General features: G+C 33.8%; 1 protein-coding gene across 1 annotated transcript in view; it reads left to right on the top strand.

The window, feature by feature from the left end:
- The window catches only part of THSD7A (thrombospondin type 1 domain containing 7A), a 421,895-nt gene extending 405,235 nt beyond the window's left edge, over window positions 1-16,660 (top strand). The window contains exons 24-28 of the mRNA XM_026003851.2: window positions 4,555-4,650; window positions 7,473-7,555; window positions 7,915-8,125; window positions 10,536-10,623; window positions 11,280-16,660. Of these exons, the coding sequence (XP_025859636.2) occupies window positions 4,555-4,650; window positions 7,473-7,555; window positions 7,915-8,125; window positions 10,536-10,623; window positions 11,280-11,364 (563 nt within the window). The 3' untranslated portion in view covers window positions 11,365-16,660. The remainder of the gene's footprint in view (window positions 1-4,554; window positions 4,651-7,472; window positions 7,556-7,914; window positions 8,126-10,535; window positions 10,624-11,279) is intronic.
- Window positions 16,661-20,702: the final 4,042 nt, after the last annotated feature.

Here is a 20,702-nt window from a genome sequence, read left to right as displayed (position 1 = left end):
TCTATCCGTAGCAATGAGACAATAAAAGGAATTGAAAAGCATCCAAACTGATAAGGAAGAAGTAAAACTATCACTGCTTGCCAATGATATGATATAGAAAACTCTCCCCTAAAAACTATTAGAATAAATTAATTCAGTTATGTTGCAGGATACAAAATTGATATATAGAAACCTGTTTCATTTCTATATAATAATAACAAAATGATAGAAAGAAAAAAAACTCCATTTACAATTGTACCAAAAAGAATAAAACATCTAGAAAAAAAAAAAGCTTAACCAAGGAAATGAAATACTGTACACTGAAAACAATAAGGTATTGATGAGAGAAATTGAAGACTACAAAAATAAATGGAAAGATATATCATGCTAATGGATTGGAAGAATATTGTTAAAATGTTCATATTACCCAAAGCAATCTATTGATTAAATATAACCCCTACCAAAGTACCAATGGTATTTTTCACAGAACTAGAAAAATCCTAAAATTTATTTGGAATCACAAAAGACTGAACAGCTAAAGCAATCTTGAGAAAGAGTAACAATGCTGGAAGTAGCACAATCTCAGATTTCAAACTATACTACAAAGCTATAGTAATCAAAACAGTAGGAATTGGCACAGAAGTAGACACTTAAATCAATAGAACAGAATAGAGAGCCCAGAAACAACCCACATGTATGGTCAATTAATCCACTACAAGAGAGGCAAGAAGATACAATAGGGAAAAGACAATCTCTTCAATAAATGGTACTGGGAAAAGTGGACAGATACATGCGAAAGAATAAAACTGGACCACTTGCTTATACCACACACAAAAATAAGCTCAAAATGGATTATAGACCTAAATATACCACCTGAAACCATAAATCTCCTAGAAGAAAACATAGGCAGTAATTTCTTTGACATTGGACTTAGCAACATTATTCTAGATGTGTCTCCTCAGACAAGAGAAACAAAAGCAGAAATTAAACTATTGGGACTAGACCAAAATAAAAAAGCTTTTATACAGAGAAGGAAACCATCCACAAAACAACAAGGCAACCAATTGAATGAGAGAAGATATTTGCAAATGATATATCTAATAATGGGTTAAAATCCAGAATATATAAAGAACTTATACAACTCAATACATACACACAAAAATCTAATGAAAAAAATGGGCTGAGGACCTGTATAGACATTTTTCCAAAGAAGATAACAGATAGATGGCCAAAAACATGAAAATATGCTCAACATCACTAATCACCAGAGAAATGCGAGTCAGAACCACAATGAGAATCTCCTCACAACCACTGAGGATAGTTAATTTCAAAAAGACAAGTGGTATTGGCCAGGAGTGGAGAATGCAAACCCTCATGCATTCTTGGCAGGAATGTAAATTGGTACAGCCACTGTGGTGAATAGTATGGAGGTTCCTCAAAAAATTAAAATTACCATATGACTCAGTAATTCCACTTCTGGGTATTTACCCAAAGAAAAAACACTAAGTCAAAAAGATATATGCACCCCATGTTTATTACAGCATTATTTACAATAGCCAAGATATAAAAGCAAGCTAAAAGCCCATCAATAAATGAATGGATAAAGATATGGTATATGTATATATGTATACATATATACAATATTCTATTACTCAGCCATACCAAAGAATGTGATCTGGCCATTTGAGACAACATGGATGAACCTAGAGGCTATTAGGATAAGTGAAATAAGTTAAAGACAAATGTGTGGAAGCTAAACGAAATGAATGAACAAAACAAAAACACAGACTCATAAATACAGGGAACAAGCTCATGGTTGCCAGAGAAGGGATTAGGTGAAATATATGAAGGGGATCAAGACATACAAATTTCCAGCTACAGCATAAATAAGTCACAAGGATCAAAAGTACATCATGAGGAATCAATAAGATTGTCATAACTTTGTATGGTGACAGATGGCAGCTACACTTATCATGGTGAGCGTTTTTGTAATGTATGTAACTGTTGAATCACTGTGTTATATATCTGAAGTACTAACTATACTTGAATAAAAAAAATGAAAATGAAATCTTTTACCAATAAGACTCAATGACAAAATTAGAGAAAAATGAATCAAAACTAAGAAGAAATGTATTTAACAGAAATGATGAAGATATATATAAAAGTAATGACGAAATCTTATTTAAGCTCATAACAAAAACATTAGTAAAATAGACATGTTCATGGGTAAGCCTCTATATCATTACATCTCAATTTTATGCCAATTTATCTATAAATTCCATGTAATTTGAACAGATTTTTAAGTAATCTGGGAAATTGATGCTAAAATTCATATGGAGAGGTTGAAGACCATGAGTACCCCAGAATTATTAAAGCCCAGAATTTTAAGAAGAAAAAATGGGAGACAAGTTCAAGGCACTTACATGGCTTTATTCGAGGTTTATTCTATAGCATTAATAATTTTTAAAGAGTGATCAGTCAACAATAAAGCAATTAGTCTAATGAAACAATCTCAGGAATAAATTCTCATGCATAGGTACATAACAGAAGTGAAAGTCAATAGGGTAATGGGTGGGTAAATAATGTTGCAATAATTTGTTGTCCATATAATGTTTTTAAAATTATCTTTAAGCTCACACAAAACTGTACAGAAAACTGTATTCTAGGTAAATTATAGACCCAAAGATGAAAAGCATAACTGTAAAACATTTAAAGAAAATATAGGAGACCATCATGAATTCAAGGTAGAGAATAATTTCCTAAACATGACATGAGAAGCACAAAGATGGGAAAGATGAAAAATTATTTTAAGTGAAATCATGTACATAGTAATAGATCATAAATAAGGTTAGCAGAGAAGCCAAGGGCTTAGAAAAAATGTTTGTGAAGTCAATTAATTACTAAGGATTAGTATCTAGAAAAACAATTTTAAAATGTTTTAGTCCAAGAATATAAAATTCATCCAATTTTATATTCTTACAATTGTTTTGAGGATCCCAAATCTAAAAATTCTATTAAAAATGAAAAGATTTAAGATAACCATAAACCAATTTTACGTAACCACAGATAACAATACTTCCTGAAAAATAACTACTTTGCAAAACAAAAACAATGACTTTGACAAACATGGTCTTGTTTTACATTTTTGCATATCTATATCTGGCTTAAAGGCAGACAAATGGATTCTCTTCTCTGCTTCTGTTTGCAATCTGTTGCAATCTTAGTTTAGTTTATGTATATGAAGAAAATCCAGCTCTACTCACACATATGTGTAGTTGAAAAAGGAAAATACACACACACACACACACACACACACACACAGTCTGAAAGGATATCAAAGTCCTCCAGGTTCTCTGGACTATACTTTGAAAACTGCTATTCTAGAATAAATAATTTCCACAATTCAATAAGAAAAGGCATAGACTTCAGTAATATATAAAAAAATGGCCACAAGATATAAAGAAGCAACTTTCATAAGAGGAAATCTAAATACCCACATTTTTTGCTCTTTAATAGCATTAATAAGTAGAGAACTACAATTTAAAATGATGATATAGCTTCCACAGCCCCCAGACTAACCAAAAAACTTAAATCTGGCAATTATAAATGTTCATGAAAGCTTAAGCAATGAGAACCCTTCTTCCCTGCTGGTGGCTATGTAGATTGTCACTTTTTGGAAGAAGAAACCAATAATATTTAGTAAAGTTTCAGCCATCCTTATGGTGATACCTGGCAATTTGTCTTCTAGATATGTACCTTAAAGAAGCATGAAGAGACTGCACGAGGTTAACCACTGAAGCATTGCTCTAAAAGCAAAAATTGAAAACAACCAAAAAGACCACCCAGCGAGAAAATAGCTAAAAAAAAATTGTGGTGTTTAGTACAACGGAATTCTATATAGCAGTTAAAAGAAACGTGCTATAGCTACATTTTTTAAAAAACACACAAATATTTTGTCTGTATAATACCTATATTTAGAACTATACATAAAATATGATACTTTTTCAAATTTTTAATAAATACAGTTGACCTTTGAACAACACAGGTTTGAATTGTCCAGGTCCACTTACATAAGAGGGTTTTTTAAAATATAAATAAATTACAATATATTTTCTCTTCCTTATGCTTTTCTTAATAACTTTTTTCTAGCTAACTTTATTATAAGCATATAGTATAACAAACACATATAAAAACAATTAACTTGCATTTTGTGTTATCAGTAAGGCTTCTGGTCAAGAGTAGGCTGTTAATAGTTAAGTTTTGGAGGAGTCAAAAGTTATACACAGATTTTAGACTGCATAGGTGTACATGCCCCTAATTCCCATGTTGTTCAAGGATCAACTGTACTGTATTATCATTAAAAGAATAATAATCATGGCAAAGAAGTGGGATTTAGGAATAGGTCAGGAATTTTATAACATTTATGTGGCAATTTCAGGACAATAAATTCGAATCATTTTTGAGACAGATTTACCACTTTTCAATTGTTTATAAATATTTTCGTAATATTCTTTCCCTATGGTTGTCCTTCTAGCCAGCAGAATGCTTCTGTTCATGTTTATTGTATCCCTGCAGATGGACAGTGTTATGAGTATAAATGGATGGCCAGTGCTTGGAAGGGTTCTTCCCGAACAGTCTGGTGTCAAAGGTCAGATGGTATAAATGTAACAGGTAAACTTCCAATTTCTCTTTGTTTCTTGAAAGTCTTCCTGTAATACACATTGTTTAAAGAAAGTAATTAAGGAAACAAAGATATTCTTTCAGTACCTAGACTGTTATAATTGTAATCATTGACTATTTTGTTCTTTAATATTTCAATTAAATTTTCCCTCATCCAGCCATGTTAGACAATGTTGCTAGCATTTAGCTAAAATACTAATTCCAGTAAATTATCATAATTCTTATATTACCTTCCCTAGAAATTTTACATGTGAATAATTCATCACATGCTGAAAAAAAATCAGTATTTTGTGACTATATCTGTTTCTGTACCTTAAAAACAATATATATTAAGACCAAAAATATTACCAATGGAATATAGTTATAGAAATCCAAATACCTTGCTTGAAATTCAGAAATCTGTAATTCAACTTTTTATTAATTAATAGGTGGCAAATCTCAAGCCCAGAACATCTGGTCAGCTAACTGACTCTATCTGCTCTGCCCCTGACTCAAAACTTATATATTCAAAGAAGAAGTCTAAATGAAAAATTTTCTGCAATGTCCTTTGACCCAAAAATACCAAAGAGCTTCTCCAACCTGCAATTACTAAAAGTTTCCTTTTCTGAACCCCGTAAATGCAAGGGTTCTTAAGGAAACTGTGAAGTGGAGAGAAACCTGGCTCCAGATACGTACCTTGCAAATTTCCTAGCAAGAAACCAAGGTCAGAATCGGAACCAGAACCTCAACCTTAAATACATGACCCAAAGATCTAATGTCTCTCCTTTAACATTTTTATAGATTTAATCTATAGGAATCTTCATCTTGTACCAGTAGCATGAATTTTGAGAGTTAAGTATTCAGGGGGACCTGCTGACTTACTGCCATTGTTTTGACCCTCTGGCAGAGATAAAAGGTAATGTGCATTTGGATGCCTATTAGTAATGTCCATTTATAAATTTAGCTGTAATATATACAGTAAGATAACAGGAACAGAGATCAATATGCTTTTTGGAAAGCATCAGTTTTTTTATTAAATTTTAAATTACCTGGATTTATTTAAACCTAATTACTTATTTCCTCCCTATGAAAGCTGGAACAGGATATCAAATTATATTCTTGTGAAGGTAAGATTTTATACATGAGAAATCTGTATCAAGAAACATTGATAATAGCAACTCCCAGTAGACACATATATAACAAAGAAGAGACACCTACCAGGAAACCCTTTACTCTCTCACATTACTATTTTCTGGGAGTAAAATCTATTCTGAAGACACCACTGTAAGAGGCATAAGGTGAAATGAGCCCTGGGAAGGGAAGCATAGGTTTTCTGAATTTGAAGGCATTTATAGAGATGGTCCATTCAACTCAAGTGTTGAAAATAAAGGTCAACATGCTTCTTGAAACTACTCAGAAGGAACGTTGCACTTTCCCCAGAGGTATTACTAGTTGCTTTTCAGGGTCCCCCCCCACCCCCGAATGGATGCAAATAATATTTGTCTGCCTCTTCTTCTACATGTTAGAAGCTCTTTTTCCACTAAAATTGGGGATATTCCCCAATGCAAAGGTAAGTCAAATTTTAAAGGACTTACCTGTAGAACTCATGTGTTCACCTTCTTTTTAATCCATTAAAGTATCCAGTGTACTTCTTTCTAATACTCTTTGATACCAAAAAGCCAACGTGTAAATGATTTGTGATAAAATCTATATGCATATTCCTTCCATCTCTTAGGAAAGAGGAGATTCAAAAAAAAAAAAAAAAAAAAAAAAAAAAGGAAAGAGGAGATTCTTTGTGAGAAATAGACAAGCATGTAAAGTATATTACCTACCTTGATCTGTTGCTTTAATTTTATGAAGCTGTCCTTATTAGAAATCAAGATGTTGTTTTCCTTTTTCTTCATGTGTTTCATGATAATAACTTCAATATGTCCATTTAACTGCAATTGCCTTGCAATGACTAACTGCTTTCTCATCACAACTTTTTGATGAATGGTTTATTTATAGTACTGAGAGATAGGGCAAAGAATTAACAAGAGTTATCTTTGATTAAATTCCAAAGGATCATCAATCCCATAAATAAAGGAAAAACTTTGTTTCCTAAAATTCTATTCAGCTGAGCAAGTATGGTCTGAAACTCTAAGTTCCCTCCATCCCAATATTGTTTCTCTAGTACATTTATTCTCATCTTAAAACCTCACTTGTAACAATTTAGGCATACTTGTTACTATACTTGGAACAAAGAAAGAGAAGGAGGAAAAAACAGAGCTACAATGTCAAGTTAAACAGTAATGCAAATACATCACTTAGTAGCTACAAATGTTTTCTTTCCTATACCCACAAAAATCCTGAATTGGCAGGAATAGTGATCTTCTCAAAGAAATATGCATTATTAAAAAATACATTTATGGGGGTAGTCACATAAATTAAAGACTTAATCTATCTCAGTGAATATGAAAACTTTTTCTCTGACTAGCCAATTAAAAAATTTAAAGGAAAATCAAATCTGCTTTTTAATGACTTGGCCCATAGGGGATACTGGGAACTATGACAGAAATAACCTGTGTGCAGTTAATGTTTTCAAAGCAACTATAAGAACAAGTGCTTGTGGAGCACCTGCTGAGTGCCAGGCACTGTGCTATCTCCTCTGAATAAGAAAGGCCTCAAGTTCCTCTAGGAAGCAGTCAAGGTTAACAAAATATTTCACAATCAATCACCCTCAGAAAATCCATGGGGCTCCCAAAGTGGTTCAGGATTCAAAGACAAGTCTATTCGTTGTATTTCTATCATTGCAAGAGATGCTACTTGTCAATGTGTGATTTTCTGTTCTGCAGGGGGCTGCTTGGTGGTGCGCCAGCCTGATGCTGACAGGTCTTGTAACCCACCGTGTAGTCAACCCCACTCGTACTGTAGTGAGGTATGTGTGAATTTATTAGGAAAGACAAGCCAGCTTCATTATTTGTCACTCCACTACCCCTTAAAAAGTCCATTTTCTCCCTTCACCCCAAAAGGCATGTCTTGGGACCTAAAGCTTTACTTCTAGACCTCTCCTTTTAATAATATAAACAATTCTTAATGCACTTACTTCCACTGTTAAAACAATCTGTGTACAGTACAAAAAGTATGTTCTTTTTTATGTTAGGACAGAAATTACATGTAGTAAATTCCTAAAACAATACTCCTTTAGAGACTTCTCTTCAAGTCAGATCAATTAAGCTCTCTATGTGTGGCACATCACTTTCTATGTGTGGCAGAAATCCTCTTGTTCTCCTGCAGATGAGGACATGCAGTTGTGAAGAAGGGTATACTGAAGTCATGTCTTCTAACGGTACACTTGAGCAATGCACACTTATCCCCGTGGTGGTGATACCCACTGTGGAGGACAAAAGAGGAGATGTGAAAACTAGTCGGGCAGTACATCCAACCCAATCCTCCAGTAATCCAACAGGACGGGGAAGGACCTGGTTTCTACAGCCATTTGGGCCAGGTGAAGTAACTAGACAGTGTTGATGTAGAATCCTTTGGTTATACCTTTAACCAATGTCAAAAGGTTAAAAAGTGAGCAAGTGTTTTCATATGATTTATTTTTCATCTGTACTCATTCTGATATTACCATATAGTATAATGGTTTGCTATTATGAAAAAAACACTCATGCTCAAAGTTCAGAGAAATGAAACTACTCTCTCCTGAGGAAAAAAAATTTTGATATTATTTTGATCTCAGACCTAAATTTACAAGTATAATTACATTCACATTGAACAAAGAAATCTAACAATGAAATATCAATTAGGACTAAAGTGTATTGTCATTCAAAATTGGAACAAATAAAACTCTAGACATTCAAGAATTTTTCATTTGGCCACAAACTGGTAATAATTTGAACCTAAAATAGGAACATCAGTAATGCTTGTACCAGAGGGCACTTGGTAGCCAGACCAATTTCTATCAGCCTCTAGATTTGATAAACTCAAATAATCAGAATCTGTAGTAGCACCAGATACAGAAGGGCAAGGATGGAGCCTTCCTGTCTACATGGGATGATTTAAATTTGGAGACTGACCAGACCCTTGTCATATTAAACAGACCCTCTTAATGTGTCTAGTAATGGACATGAAGCCAATACAGGCAAAAGCTTGAAGGCCTAATAAAATGTTATACCTACCCCATACACATTCTCTCCCCAGGTGGAATAAACTATATGCTTATTCCTGGAACTACAGCTGGTGCTTAAAATTGTGCTACAAGGGCTAAATGGTAGCTAAGATAATGACAGTTTTTCTCACACCAAGAGGTATTACTAGTTAATGACCAAAGGAAATCTCTAGGCAAAGCCAGGCATAGTCTACTTTACAGTTGTTAGAAATAGGAGAAAAGAAGGAATCTGTATAGCACTTCCCTATTTATAATGTATTAAGTCAAAACACTTACCCTTATTGGAGAATTACTATTAGTATTTTAAGTATTTTCAGTATTTGGGTGATTTAACCTAAATACCATGATTTAACTGCATGATCCCTGCCTCGGTAAGGTTATTAGCTGAAAATACAATTTATTTTGCAAAGCTGATGTGTCTGTGCTGGAAACTCTTTTCTCAGTGTTCAAGATAGTGGACTGGCAAATGGCCATTCAATAGCCAATCTTGACCTTGACTAAGAATCCAAGCATACCTTCTCTCATCAAAACTGGTTTTTAGAGAGAATTGTCATTTTAATTTTAATATATACCCTCCCTAGAATGATTATAGGTTAAAAAGGTTTATGTTCTTTAAAAATACATTTAGACTTTGTTCTTGGCTTTTAAAAAACTCAGTATGTGTTGAAGAACTCTCAGGGCAGATGAACCCAACAGTGGTTAATTTTAAGCCCAGTCTCTCATTTTTAAAATCTTTAGAATCGAAAGGATTTCAGAATATTAACAGTTTAGTTCCAACACATGGTCCCCAGTTGATCCAGCTCTCAGCGGGAAAACTTTCACAGTAGTGATTTTCTTTTGATGACATCCAAATATTGAATAAACCAGAGTGTGGAGTCCATTTGCCCAATCTATAATTTCAGCACTGATATGTTTAATTATATGTATGCAACAGAAAATATATATTGATGTAATGATCCAGTTAGGCAAATTAATACTATAATCTAGTTGAAGTTTATTCTAAACACAAAACTAAAAAACTCAAAGAAAAGGAGACCAGAAAACCAAATTAGAAAAGTTCCTATCCTTCCTAATTCCATATAATAAAAAGGTAGAAAAAAGTTATTTAGAATTAAAAAGTTATTTATAGGTTATAGTCAAACTTGGCTAGTTTTACAAATGATATCATCAAATAAACGTTAAAGTACAGTGTAAGTGTAAATTAGATAAAAAATTAATTCCAAAAAATGTTAAATATATTCACTTTCAATTCATCTAGGAAAAAAGTTTAAAATTACAAAATTTATGTTCAGATACCTGTCTGCATAAACCCTAAGCTCTAGGACTTTATTGAAATTGCATTACTTTTCTTCTTCCCTTATAATTGCCATTCTCAGAATGAAAATCAGAAGAAAATGTTTATTTAGCATTACACATATATTGGATTTGAAGTAAAATGTAGATAAGCAGCAGCAAAAATTTAGGCATATGAACTTGAAATCTGAATGCAAACTGAATTAAAAACATTATTTCTTTTCCATTCAATTCTCACTGATAATTTATCTTTAATGAAGCAGCATCTAACTCATAATAGCAGCTTTGCTTTAATCATTAACTATGCCTAAGCAATAATTAATTTTGTTTTGAAAGGATTTGCTCATATGTGACTGGTCATTGGTCATAGTTAAAGACTGTCATATATATTTTTATATATGCACACATACCAGACTAATGTAAATTAATAACTAATATCCATTCTTCTTAGATGGGAGACTAAAGACCTGGGTTTACGGTGTAGCAGCTGGGGCATTTGTGTTACTCATCTTTATTGTCTCCATGATTTATCTAGCTTGGTGAGTGATTAAATATTTCAAAATCTAAGGGGTTACATATCTCTTTAGTTCGGCAAAAATAGTTGACTATAATACAGAAACAGCAATTTTTGTCTCACATAAGTACTTCCCATTTATTTAGCGTTCATCTGAAATTTGAAATAAAAATAGTTTTAGTCATAGACAGTCTAAAAGCTACCAAATATGAGCCATATAATATCTGAAAATGAGCCAGAGCTGCTCCAGGTCATCTCAAATATGTTCTCTTTGGTTATACAAGATAATATTGCTTTGTATGCTTATGAACTACAAGGTTTGATACTGAATTACTACTGGAGAAAGATATGATAATGATACCTAATTTTATTTAACTGTCTTCTTTAACACGTTATAAAGATTTCTGGTCAAACATAAATGATTATAGTATTTCCATTGTTAGTAATTCCATTTGATATTTCTTTTACAGGATAATAAAATATTTGAGGGGGTCCATTTCAAGTTTATTTAGAGCATAAAATAAGAAATTCAAAGACACCAGAATATCAAACTTTAATGTTGAATTTAGGTCATTAGGCAGTTAGGCAACTTTATCAATAGATTGAATTTTTCCATTTAAAACAGTAAAATTTACAATTAAAGATGGATTTTCCTTTCCTGATTATTATTATTATTTACAGCAAAAAGCCAAAGAAACCCCAAAGAAGGCAAAACAACCGACTGAAACCTTTAACCCTAGCCTACGATGGAGATGCAGACATGTAAAATAGAACTTACCCTGGCAACAACCAATTTCAGTTTTCTGACTTTGCAGTAGACATCCAGCAGCCACAAATCTCTTCACACTGTGTGAATTAAAATGCACTGTAACTTTTTAAAAGAGCATCAATGAAAAGAGTGAAAATCACAGTGCCATTGGAGAAATCAAGACAGTACCGCTTACATTAAAAAAAAGAAAGAAAAGAAAAAGAAAATCAGTCCTGAGAATTCTAGATTTAGTTGAATACATGCTGCATTCTGAGAGTTTTTGTGATCTTTTCTGAAATCTACCAACTGACAGTTCCCTTTCATCACTACAATATGGTTGTGGAATTGGTCAGTTAGGAGACCTGATGAAAGCCTCTGTTGGCAGTGTTAACCCATAGTAACATTTTAGCATGAAGAATTTATACCAAGATCTCTACAATACTATAGTCAAGCATAACAACATGTATACTCAATTGAATGATACACATTACTATGTCAGACTATGTACTTGTCAATAAACAGTTTTAATGGTGAATGAGAAATAAGCTCTAAAGTGAACAGAAAACCATTGAATAAATTCAGCATCTGGGTGGTTGATAGTAGCTCTCATTGACCTGTATTTCAGAGGCAAAGACTCTTTTATAAGACTTAATTTTTGTTTTTCTCCGAAGTACGAATGCTGGACATGTACTAGTATCTTAGGAAAAAAAAAAAAAGTCCTCAAGTTCAGTATTTTAGAGTGGTTATTGTCTGGAAAACTAATTTGCTTGTGTTAATACGTTTCTACTTTCCCTAATTTTCAAACTGGTTGCCTGCATCTCTTTTGCTATATGGAAGGCACATTTTTGCACTATATTAGTGCAGCATGATAGGCACTTAACCAGTATCGCCATAGAAACTGCCTCTTTTCATACGGGATGAAGACATCTGTGCTAAGAGTGTCATGGAGACATTTGCAAGTTCTTGTATCCAGAAGAGAATAAAGTTCAGTTTGGATGAGGACAGGATGGAATTAGCTATTGCATCTGCTGAATACACTCTTCCTCATTGCTGCAGCCATTGTGAAATCGACATGACAGTGATTTAAATGTTCAAATCCCGAACTCATTAACCCTGCAAAAGATGAATCCCTCTAGTTGGTTTTTAATTGTACTTTGAAGGCAGTTTATGACTAGATTTTTATATTTGTTATCTTTGTTAAAAAAAGAAAAGAAAAGAAAAAAAGGAGCCGGTTGTCTTTTTAATTTTGAGCAGATGGAAAAAATAATGTCTTGATAATTTTTGTAACTAGAACTCAAAATTGTGTGATTTCTCTTTTTCCCTGATTTGTTTTCCAGGTTCGCATCAAATGTATCCATAGTTTTGTCTTTCTCACTAGTAAAATTTGAAGCAGTCTTTGTAGTATTTCAAAAACTAAAATTTTCAGAAAAGAATAGTTTGCCCAGGGCTTCATTAAATATCTAGACCAAAGGTGGCAAACTTTTTCTGTGAAGGACCAGATAGTAGATATTTTCAGCCAGGTCTATGTTGCACCTTCTCAACTCTGTCATCATGAGGATGCAGGTGTAGACGATACATAGTGCATAAGAGAATGAGCGTGGCTGTTTTCCAATAAGCCTTTCTTTGTGACATGTTGTGGTTTGTGAACCACTGGTCTAGAAGTTTTTTCAGTGCTTACCTCTCTATATTGTGTCACCTTTTGTTTTCACTCATTTACCCTTAGAATGCCATCAGTGTTTAATTTCAAAGGTGAAAAAAAGTCATTAAACTTTATCACTGTTTTCAAAGTAACTGTATTTTTCACACATGTAACCCTGGGAATGGCACAGTGAAATGCTATTTCATTTGGCAGACTTCTTTTGTATGAAAAGAAAATGCAAAAGGTGCCATTGCAAAGCAACTCCATTTTTCAGGCAACATTTATTGCAACAACCTTTGGTAGAGGGGAGGACATTAGGTTTTCAGGTCTATTAAAAATAATGTAATAAGCTATTTTATCTTAAACATAGCTGTGTTACTATAAAAGTGGTTTAGACTAGCAGGTGTTTTACCTTCAAGTAGAGTTTGAACTCCCCCTGCTGTCCACTAGAGTACATGCAAAGATTACAAAAGACCTCAGATTAGGATGTCGCCCCTAAAATGAACAGATCTTAACTATTTTAATAAGAATTAAATGTGGAAATCACTAATTCCTTAACACTCACTGTATTTGGCAAAGCAATCATTTCAAAGCAAACAGATGTTTACAAAGATGAGAATTTTACTTTAAACCAAGGATTTAAACAAAACAAAGCATAAAAACAAATTCCATTGCATCGGTCTTATTGAAGAGGAAGACAAAAATAATACCGTTGCTCTAAAACTGTGATTGCCAGTGTATGCACTCAGGGGTCTTCCATATAATCCTCAAGTTGATCTCTTTGAATAAAATGAACTCCATTTGTCCAAAATGGCTGAGAAAGAATCACTGCAGTTATTTGAAGAATTTAGCTAACAGCCTTGCATGCATGCAACATCTAATAACTTTGAAATTACTGAATAAAATATTGTTATTGTCACTACAAAAGCTATGCTTATGATACTGTATAATATCATTAATTCAGAAAGCAGATCAGTATCACGCAACCCATGCTGTAAGAATTAATGAATTGATCAAAATTTTATGAAAACATATTCTTTTATTCATAAATTAATCACATTTTACAATACTGCACATATGAAAGGAAACTAGGTTCAAGGTGACCTAAAACTAGAAAACATATTGGAAGTTCACTGTTAGGATAGATACTGGGTGGCCTCTTATTAGAAAGATGGAAGGAAGGACAGATAGCCAGCTGGCTATTTTGGACAAATGAAGGTTACTGTATTCATGTTTAGAACATGAAAATGGCCTTATTTTTGTTCCTGGCATGAGTCAATAATTAGTTTAGTATGTTACTGGAATTTCATCAAAACCTTATTCCTCCTGTTCATTCGGACAATTCAGGAGGGGAATAGAGTAGTAACTGGTCTGTTAACACTTTTGCCTTATCAAAATGGCCTGTGAGCCCCCAAAGATCTAGAACTACTGCTCTATAAATACAAAGGTCTGCTTGGTTTTGAGGAAAAAAAGAAAAGAAAAATGACATTATATGCTATTTTGTTGGACTGTTTCAATATAAACTACATAGAATTGGCACAACTGATCTCTCTTGAAAGGGGTTGATTTGCTTATTTATCAGTACCTAATCTAAAATATGGACCATAATTCTTATTTGAAAGACTTTTTGAGGACACTACAGTGTAGCTTAAAGTTAATTTGAAAAGGAGTACATAAAAGCATGTTCTTAATTACTTATAACAAAGCACAAATTACTCAAAACAAGACAAATATTTCTTGCATTATCACACGTAAGACACTCTGCTAGGCACCGTAAAACAATGAGTCATGGCTTTTGTATACCTATGTATCTTAGACACTCAAAAGAAGGAAAAATATTTCATGAATGAGGACAGCACTTACATCACCCTTGACTCTGGATTTGTTTCCAGGGCAGCATTTTTCCTTATGTAATGTCCATGTCTCAGGCCATGCTTTACGCTTCTGCTGTAATTCTCCTCCACCCTCAGGGAGGTGGCAATGTTCATGTGGCTGAACCAGAACCCTGTTACATTCCTGGACACTTCAAGATAAAGTCACTTATGCAGAACTTCTTACAGGAATTAACACCTCTCAGTTTTGTTTTGTTTTGTTTAATTTGTTTATCTCCTCCAAATCCCTATACCTTTGTTCCTTTATGATGATTATCTCTGGTCTCTCTCTACTCTGCTTAACTAATCTTGTCTACTTTTCTCAGAACTACCTTCTATTAAACATACAATTTTTAAGTAAGGAGGAAAAAAAAAAAGAAGGTGGTGAAGGTCTATATTCCCTACCTAATAGAGTCAAAGTGTCACTAAGAGTGTGAACATCTTGATTTAAACAAAATGTACTGGTCAAAGACATGAGTAAAAAGGTAAGGAAAGATGTAGAAGACTTGCCCCCCCCTCAAAAAAAGACTTTTTTTCTGTAAATATGTCAGTTTTTGTACTCATTTAGTATGACTCAGTACTCTCCTACCTCTACCTCGCCTCTGTGTCTATGACCCAACCTGCAAGACAGTAAGGCACTCCAGTACCTTAGAGAAAGGAGAGCCCATTCCTGGGCTTAGAGTTTGAATAGATTCACAAGAATTGTGTCTCCAAATGATCGGAGATCTGTCTGTAAAATTATTACCAAATTCAAATGTGTTTCATGTTCTATTTTCCCACTAAGACTGAGGGTGTTTGAAAGAAGCACTATCAGAACAAATCTGTGAAGAGTGTTGTCAGAAAATGAGTTTTCCTGGGTCTAGTTTAGATATGAGAACAAAACACCTGCCTGTCCCATCTGGTCCTATCCTCAGGTGGCTGTGACAGCAGAAGAGGATTTGGGGGTCTGAAAGTGGAGTGCGGGCCCAGCAAACATGACTCTTTATAAAGGGGATGTATTGCAGGGTGATTACGGTAATTCTATATCTAGCAGGAACGCTGAAAATGGTTATGTCTGTGTTATTAAGTGAGTAAAACAAATACTGAGTGGATAGAGTTAACTTTGTAGTTTTAGGTTTTCATGCTTCTACCAAGCCAGATCTTAAAAATGGGCAGTATATGAAGACTTTTAGTTTGTGGCAGTCCTGTTTTCAGCGATCAAAATCTCTAGTCTATTTAGATTATAACTGTCTTGTTGTTTTGTAGATGCTTTTTTTCTTTTAAAGCAGTAGTTTCTAGATCTTCTAGATCATCTACTTTGAACCCTTCAACGGAGTTTTCACAACTATTTTTCAGCAATCTATTTGTGTTTATTTTTAAAAAGTAAACATTAAGATCCCCTTTCTGGTACTTTTTCCTGCCTCTTTGTAGCACAGAGATTTGAAGAGATCAGTATCGGTCATTGTAAAATATAACTTTATTAAATTTGCAATATGTCTTTATATAAATTATAATCCCCTAAATGTTTTTTTTTGTTAATTTAATTACCTGAATATTTATTTTGTTTAAGGAGGCATTTGTCTAAGAGTTTTTTGTTATTACTTTGTAAATTGTGTAATGTAATTTATTTTAAATTATGTACATTTCTTTTTTAACGCACAAAATGTCTATGTACAATTAACTACAGATTTGAAAATAATGTCACTAAGCTTTATTCAGTTAATACAGATGGCATGTGAAGATGTAATATGCTTTTTTACATTTTCATATGGGTTATTTGTAAATAACTATGTTGCTGACAAACATGGAAATCATTTTCATTCTACTCCTGTGTCCTTTTTTTGGTTTGCACATTTGCTGTTCATGCATGGGTTAAAAAAAAAATATTTCCGTGAATATCCAAACTCTTTTACCATTGCATTGCCTATTCCTGAGGCTTTTTTTTTTTTTAACAACTCCAATTGAGAAAGTTCGAGAGATACAAATCTTAACTTTAAAAGTCTACTGAGGCCACCATATTAATCATTATGGATAAATGACCTCTTGGTTTCCAGTCAATTAAAAGAGAGCAGCCGCAGAGAATAGTGAGACACTCGAGAACAGAGCAGCTCTTTCTGCACCTCAGTCAGAAGGTAGGCCTCTTCCCATGCCTACCAATGAAAGGCCAAAACAAGAAAACAAGGTAGGAGCTCACACATTAACAAATTAAGATTCCCTCCATTCCCCAAATTGAGATGCACACATTCATAAAATCAGAAGAGGTGCATAAATTAGATAAATTATTGCCAGTGTAGCTTGGAGTTAAAACATTTTCTAAAATAGCTGTGTGTCGAAATATATCTAAGTAGGGAACCCTTTAAACACTTAGCACATGATCCCCTAAAATATGCAGCTAGCCACAAGTGCTAGATGAAAAAATGATTTGCAGTCTATTTATATTCCATACTGTTCATTACAACTGAATCCGGATGAAAAAAAAAATGTTTAACTCTATCACCCAAATTATTCCTTATAGATATTGCAGATACTCATAGTCGAATTACTAACTTCACTTTTTATTTTGCAACCCCAATTTATGTCCTGACAACACAAAGAGAAACCTGACCAGTCTACATTCTTTATTTGCTTCTTCTGAGTACCTAGTGATCTCTGCCACTGAACTCTGAACATATTTTAAAGAAAAGCCAACACACACTTAATTGTAGAGTTCTGTGTCAATTAGTCTCAAAAGATAGTAGATACATACAAAATGTTTAAATGCAGTCATGCTCTCTAGTATTGCAGGGGCTTGCGGTTTTTGTTTTATTTTTTATTTTTTTAGATGACTTCTCCTTCCCCTCTCCACCTTACCCCAAGCATCTCCCTGCCAAGGAAGCTCAACTGAACAATCTGATGTATGTCCTAACATATTTTTCTTCTTGATCATATAATCTTATAAACATGATGGGGGCAGGAAGCAGGGAAAGAAAAAGAGAAAAACGGGCTGAAATTGGTAGGCACAACAGAAAATAATTTCCTTTTTTGTGAGTGGTACTGTTTTCAAACAAGAATAATGGCCTTTGCCTCCCTCCCAAACTTCATCAACACCTAAGGCAAATCCTACAGCTTTTTGGTCACAATTTGAGTTATGTAAAGTCCCAGTTCCATAGAAAAACACTAAACACTCCACCAAAAAATCTATCAGAAATAATAAATGAATTCAATAAGTTGCAGGATACAAAATACACAAATCAGTTGTGTTTCTATACACAAAATAGCAGAAAGAGAAATTAAGAAAATAATTCCATTTATAATTTCCCCACAAATAATGCCTAAAAATAAACCAAGGAAGTTATCTACATTCTGAAAACCATAAAACATTGACAAAAGAAATTGAAGAGAACACAAATAAATATTCAACACTCACAGTTGGAAGAATATTGATAAAATGTCCACACTTCTTAAAGCCATCTACAAATTGAATGTAATCTCTATCAAAATACCAAAAGCATTTTCCAGAGAACTAAAACAAATAATTCTAAAATTTGTATGGAATCACAAATGACACCAAATAGACCAAATAATCCTGAAAAGGAACAAAGTTGGAGGCATCACATTCCCATATTTCAAGATCTACTATAAAGCCGTAGTAATCAAAATAGGCAACCTGGCACAAAAACAGATATGTGAATCAATGAAACAGAATATCCCAAAATAAACCCACATTTATATGACTAATTACTCACAACAAAGGAGGCAAGAAGATACTTGGGCAAAAGACAGTACCTTCAATATATGTAGTAGGGAAAACTGGACAGCTACATGCAAAACAATGAAACTGGACTACTTCCTTATACCATACACAAAAATAAAATAGATTAAAGACCTAGATGTGAGATCTGAAACCCTGGAACTCCTAAAACATAGCCAATAGTTTCCTTGCATTGGCCTTAGAACATTTTTCTAGATAGGTCTCCTTAGGCAAGGGAAATAAAAGCACAATTAAACTATTGAGATTATATCAAAACAAAAAGCTTTTGCACAGAGAGGGAAATTATCAACAACATGACAACCTATTGAATGGGTAAAGATATATGCAAATATTGTGTTCAATAAGAGATTAATATTGAAAATACATAAATAATTTACACAACTCAACTGAATAATAATCTGATTTAAATGGAGAGAGGACGTGAATGGACATTTTTTCAAAGAGGATATACAATGGCCAAAATATGAAAAGATGCTCAACACAACTAATCATCAGGAAAATGCAAATCAAAACCACAATGAGATACCACCTTATGCCTGTCAGAATGGCTAGACTCAAAAAATAACAAGTGTTGGGGAGGAGGGGAGAAAAAGGATCCCTCATACACTGTTGGCAAGAATGTAATTGGTACAGCCATTATGGTAAACAGTACAGAGATTCTTCAAAAATTAAAAATAGAAATGCCATACAATCCAATAATTCCACTACTGGGTATTTACTCAGAGAAAAAGGAAACACTAATTCAAAAAGATAGATACACCCTTATTGCAGCATTATTTACAATAGCAATCCATCCAGCACCAGGTGTGGTATACATATACAATGGAATATTACTCAGCTATAAAAAAGAATGAGGTCTTGCCATTTACAACAATAGGGATGGGCCTAGAGGGTATATGCTAGTTAAACTAAGAGAAAGACAGATACCATAGGATATCACTTATATGTGAAATCTAAATAAATAAATAAATAAATAATAAATAATAAATAATAAATAATAAACAAACAAATTAGAAATATACCAATAAATACAGAGAACAAATTGGTGGTTCCCAGAGCAGGGAAGGGAGGCGAGATGAACAAATGGATGAAGGGGCGTAGGAAGTATATGCTTCCAGTTATGGAATAATAAGTCACAGGGATAAAAGGTACAGTATAAGGAATATAGTCAATGGGACTGTAATAGTGTTGTATGTGGACAGATGGGAACTATACTTGTGGTGAGCACAGCAAGATGTACAGAGTTGTCAAATCACCATCTCATACACCTGAAACTAATGTAACCTTGTGTGTCAACTATATGCTTAAAAAAAAGTCCCAATCAGGCTAAAATAAACCGTCAATCTCTTTCATTGTTTCCCTTTTCTTGACTACTAGCAAGTTTGATCTTTTCATCTTATCACATTGGATTCAGTCCTCTACTACATATTATTTTTAAATGGCAATTCTGATGATGATGCCATGAGGTTGTTAATTTTAGGCCATCAACAATTTTAACTTTGAAAAGAGAGCTTTCTGGATTTTATTCCTCCCCAGTTTATTTTTTTCTTATTATCTCAGGCAGCGATGCTTTTACAATGGGCTTGGCCACCTCACTGCCCCTAACCCTCTGCTAAATCCTGAGCATGCTCACCTCACTCTCAGGCTAACCCTCAAGGATACAGTCACCTGAAGGTGCTGAAGGTAGATCCTAATCTTCCACTAAAACCACACTTTCCTCAAAGCTGTGACCTTTCTATTACTTCTACTTGGGATGCTCTTTCCATTAATATAGGCTGGGCTGCTTCCTCACTTTGCACAGGTGTCTGCTTCCACGCCACCTCCTCTAGGAAGTCTTCTTGACTCTCCTTGTCATTTCTCTGTTCTTCTGCCCTTTTTAAGTTTTGGGGGTTTTTTTGGTTGGTTGTTTTTTTTGTTTTTTGTTTTTTTAAGATTTTATTTGTGAGAAAGAAAGCATGAGCGAGGGGAGGAGCAGAGGGAGAGGGAGAAGCAGACATTCTGCAGAACAGGGAGCCCAACTCTATTCCAGGGCCCTAGGATCAAGACCTGAGTCAAAGGCAGACGCTTAACTGACTGAGCAGCCCAGGAGCCCCTAGGTTGTTTTTTTGTTTTAGCA

Source organism: Vulpes vulpes, chromosome 7, assembly GCF_048418805.1.
Source record: "Vulpes vulpes isolate BD-2025 chromosome 7, VulVul3, whole genome shotgun sequence".
Classification (NCBI taxonomy): domain Eukaryota; kingdom Metazoa; phylum Chordata; class Mammalia; order Carnivora; family Canidae; genus Vulpes; species Vulpes vulpes.
The sequence above is the reverse complement of the archived record's forward strand: the minus strand, read 5'-3'. Positions and strand labels throughout refer to the sequence as shown.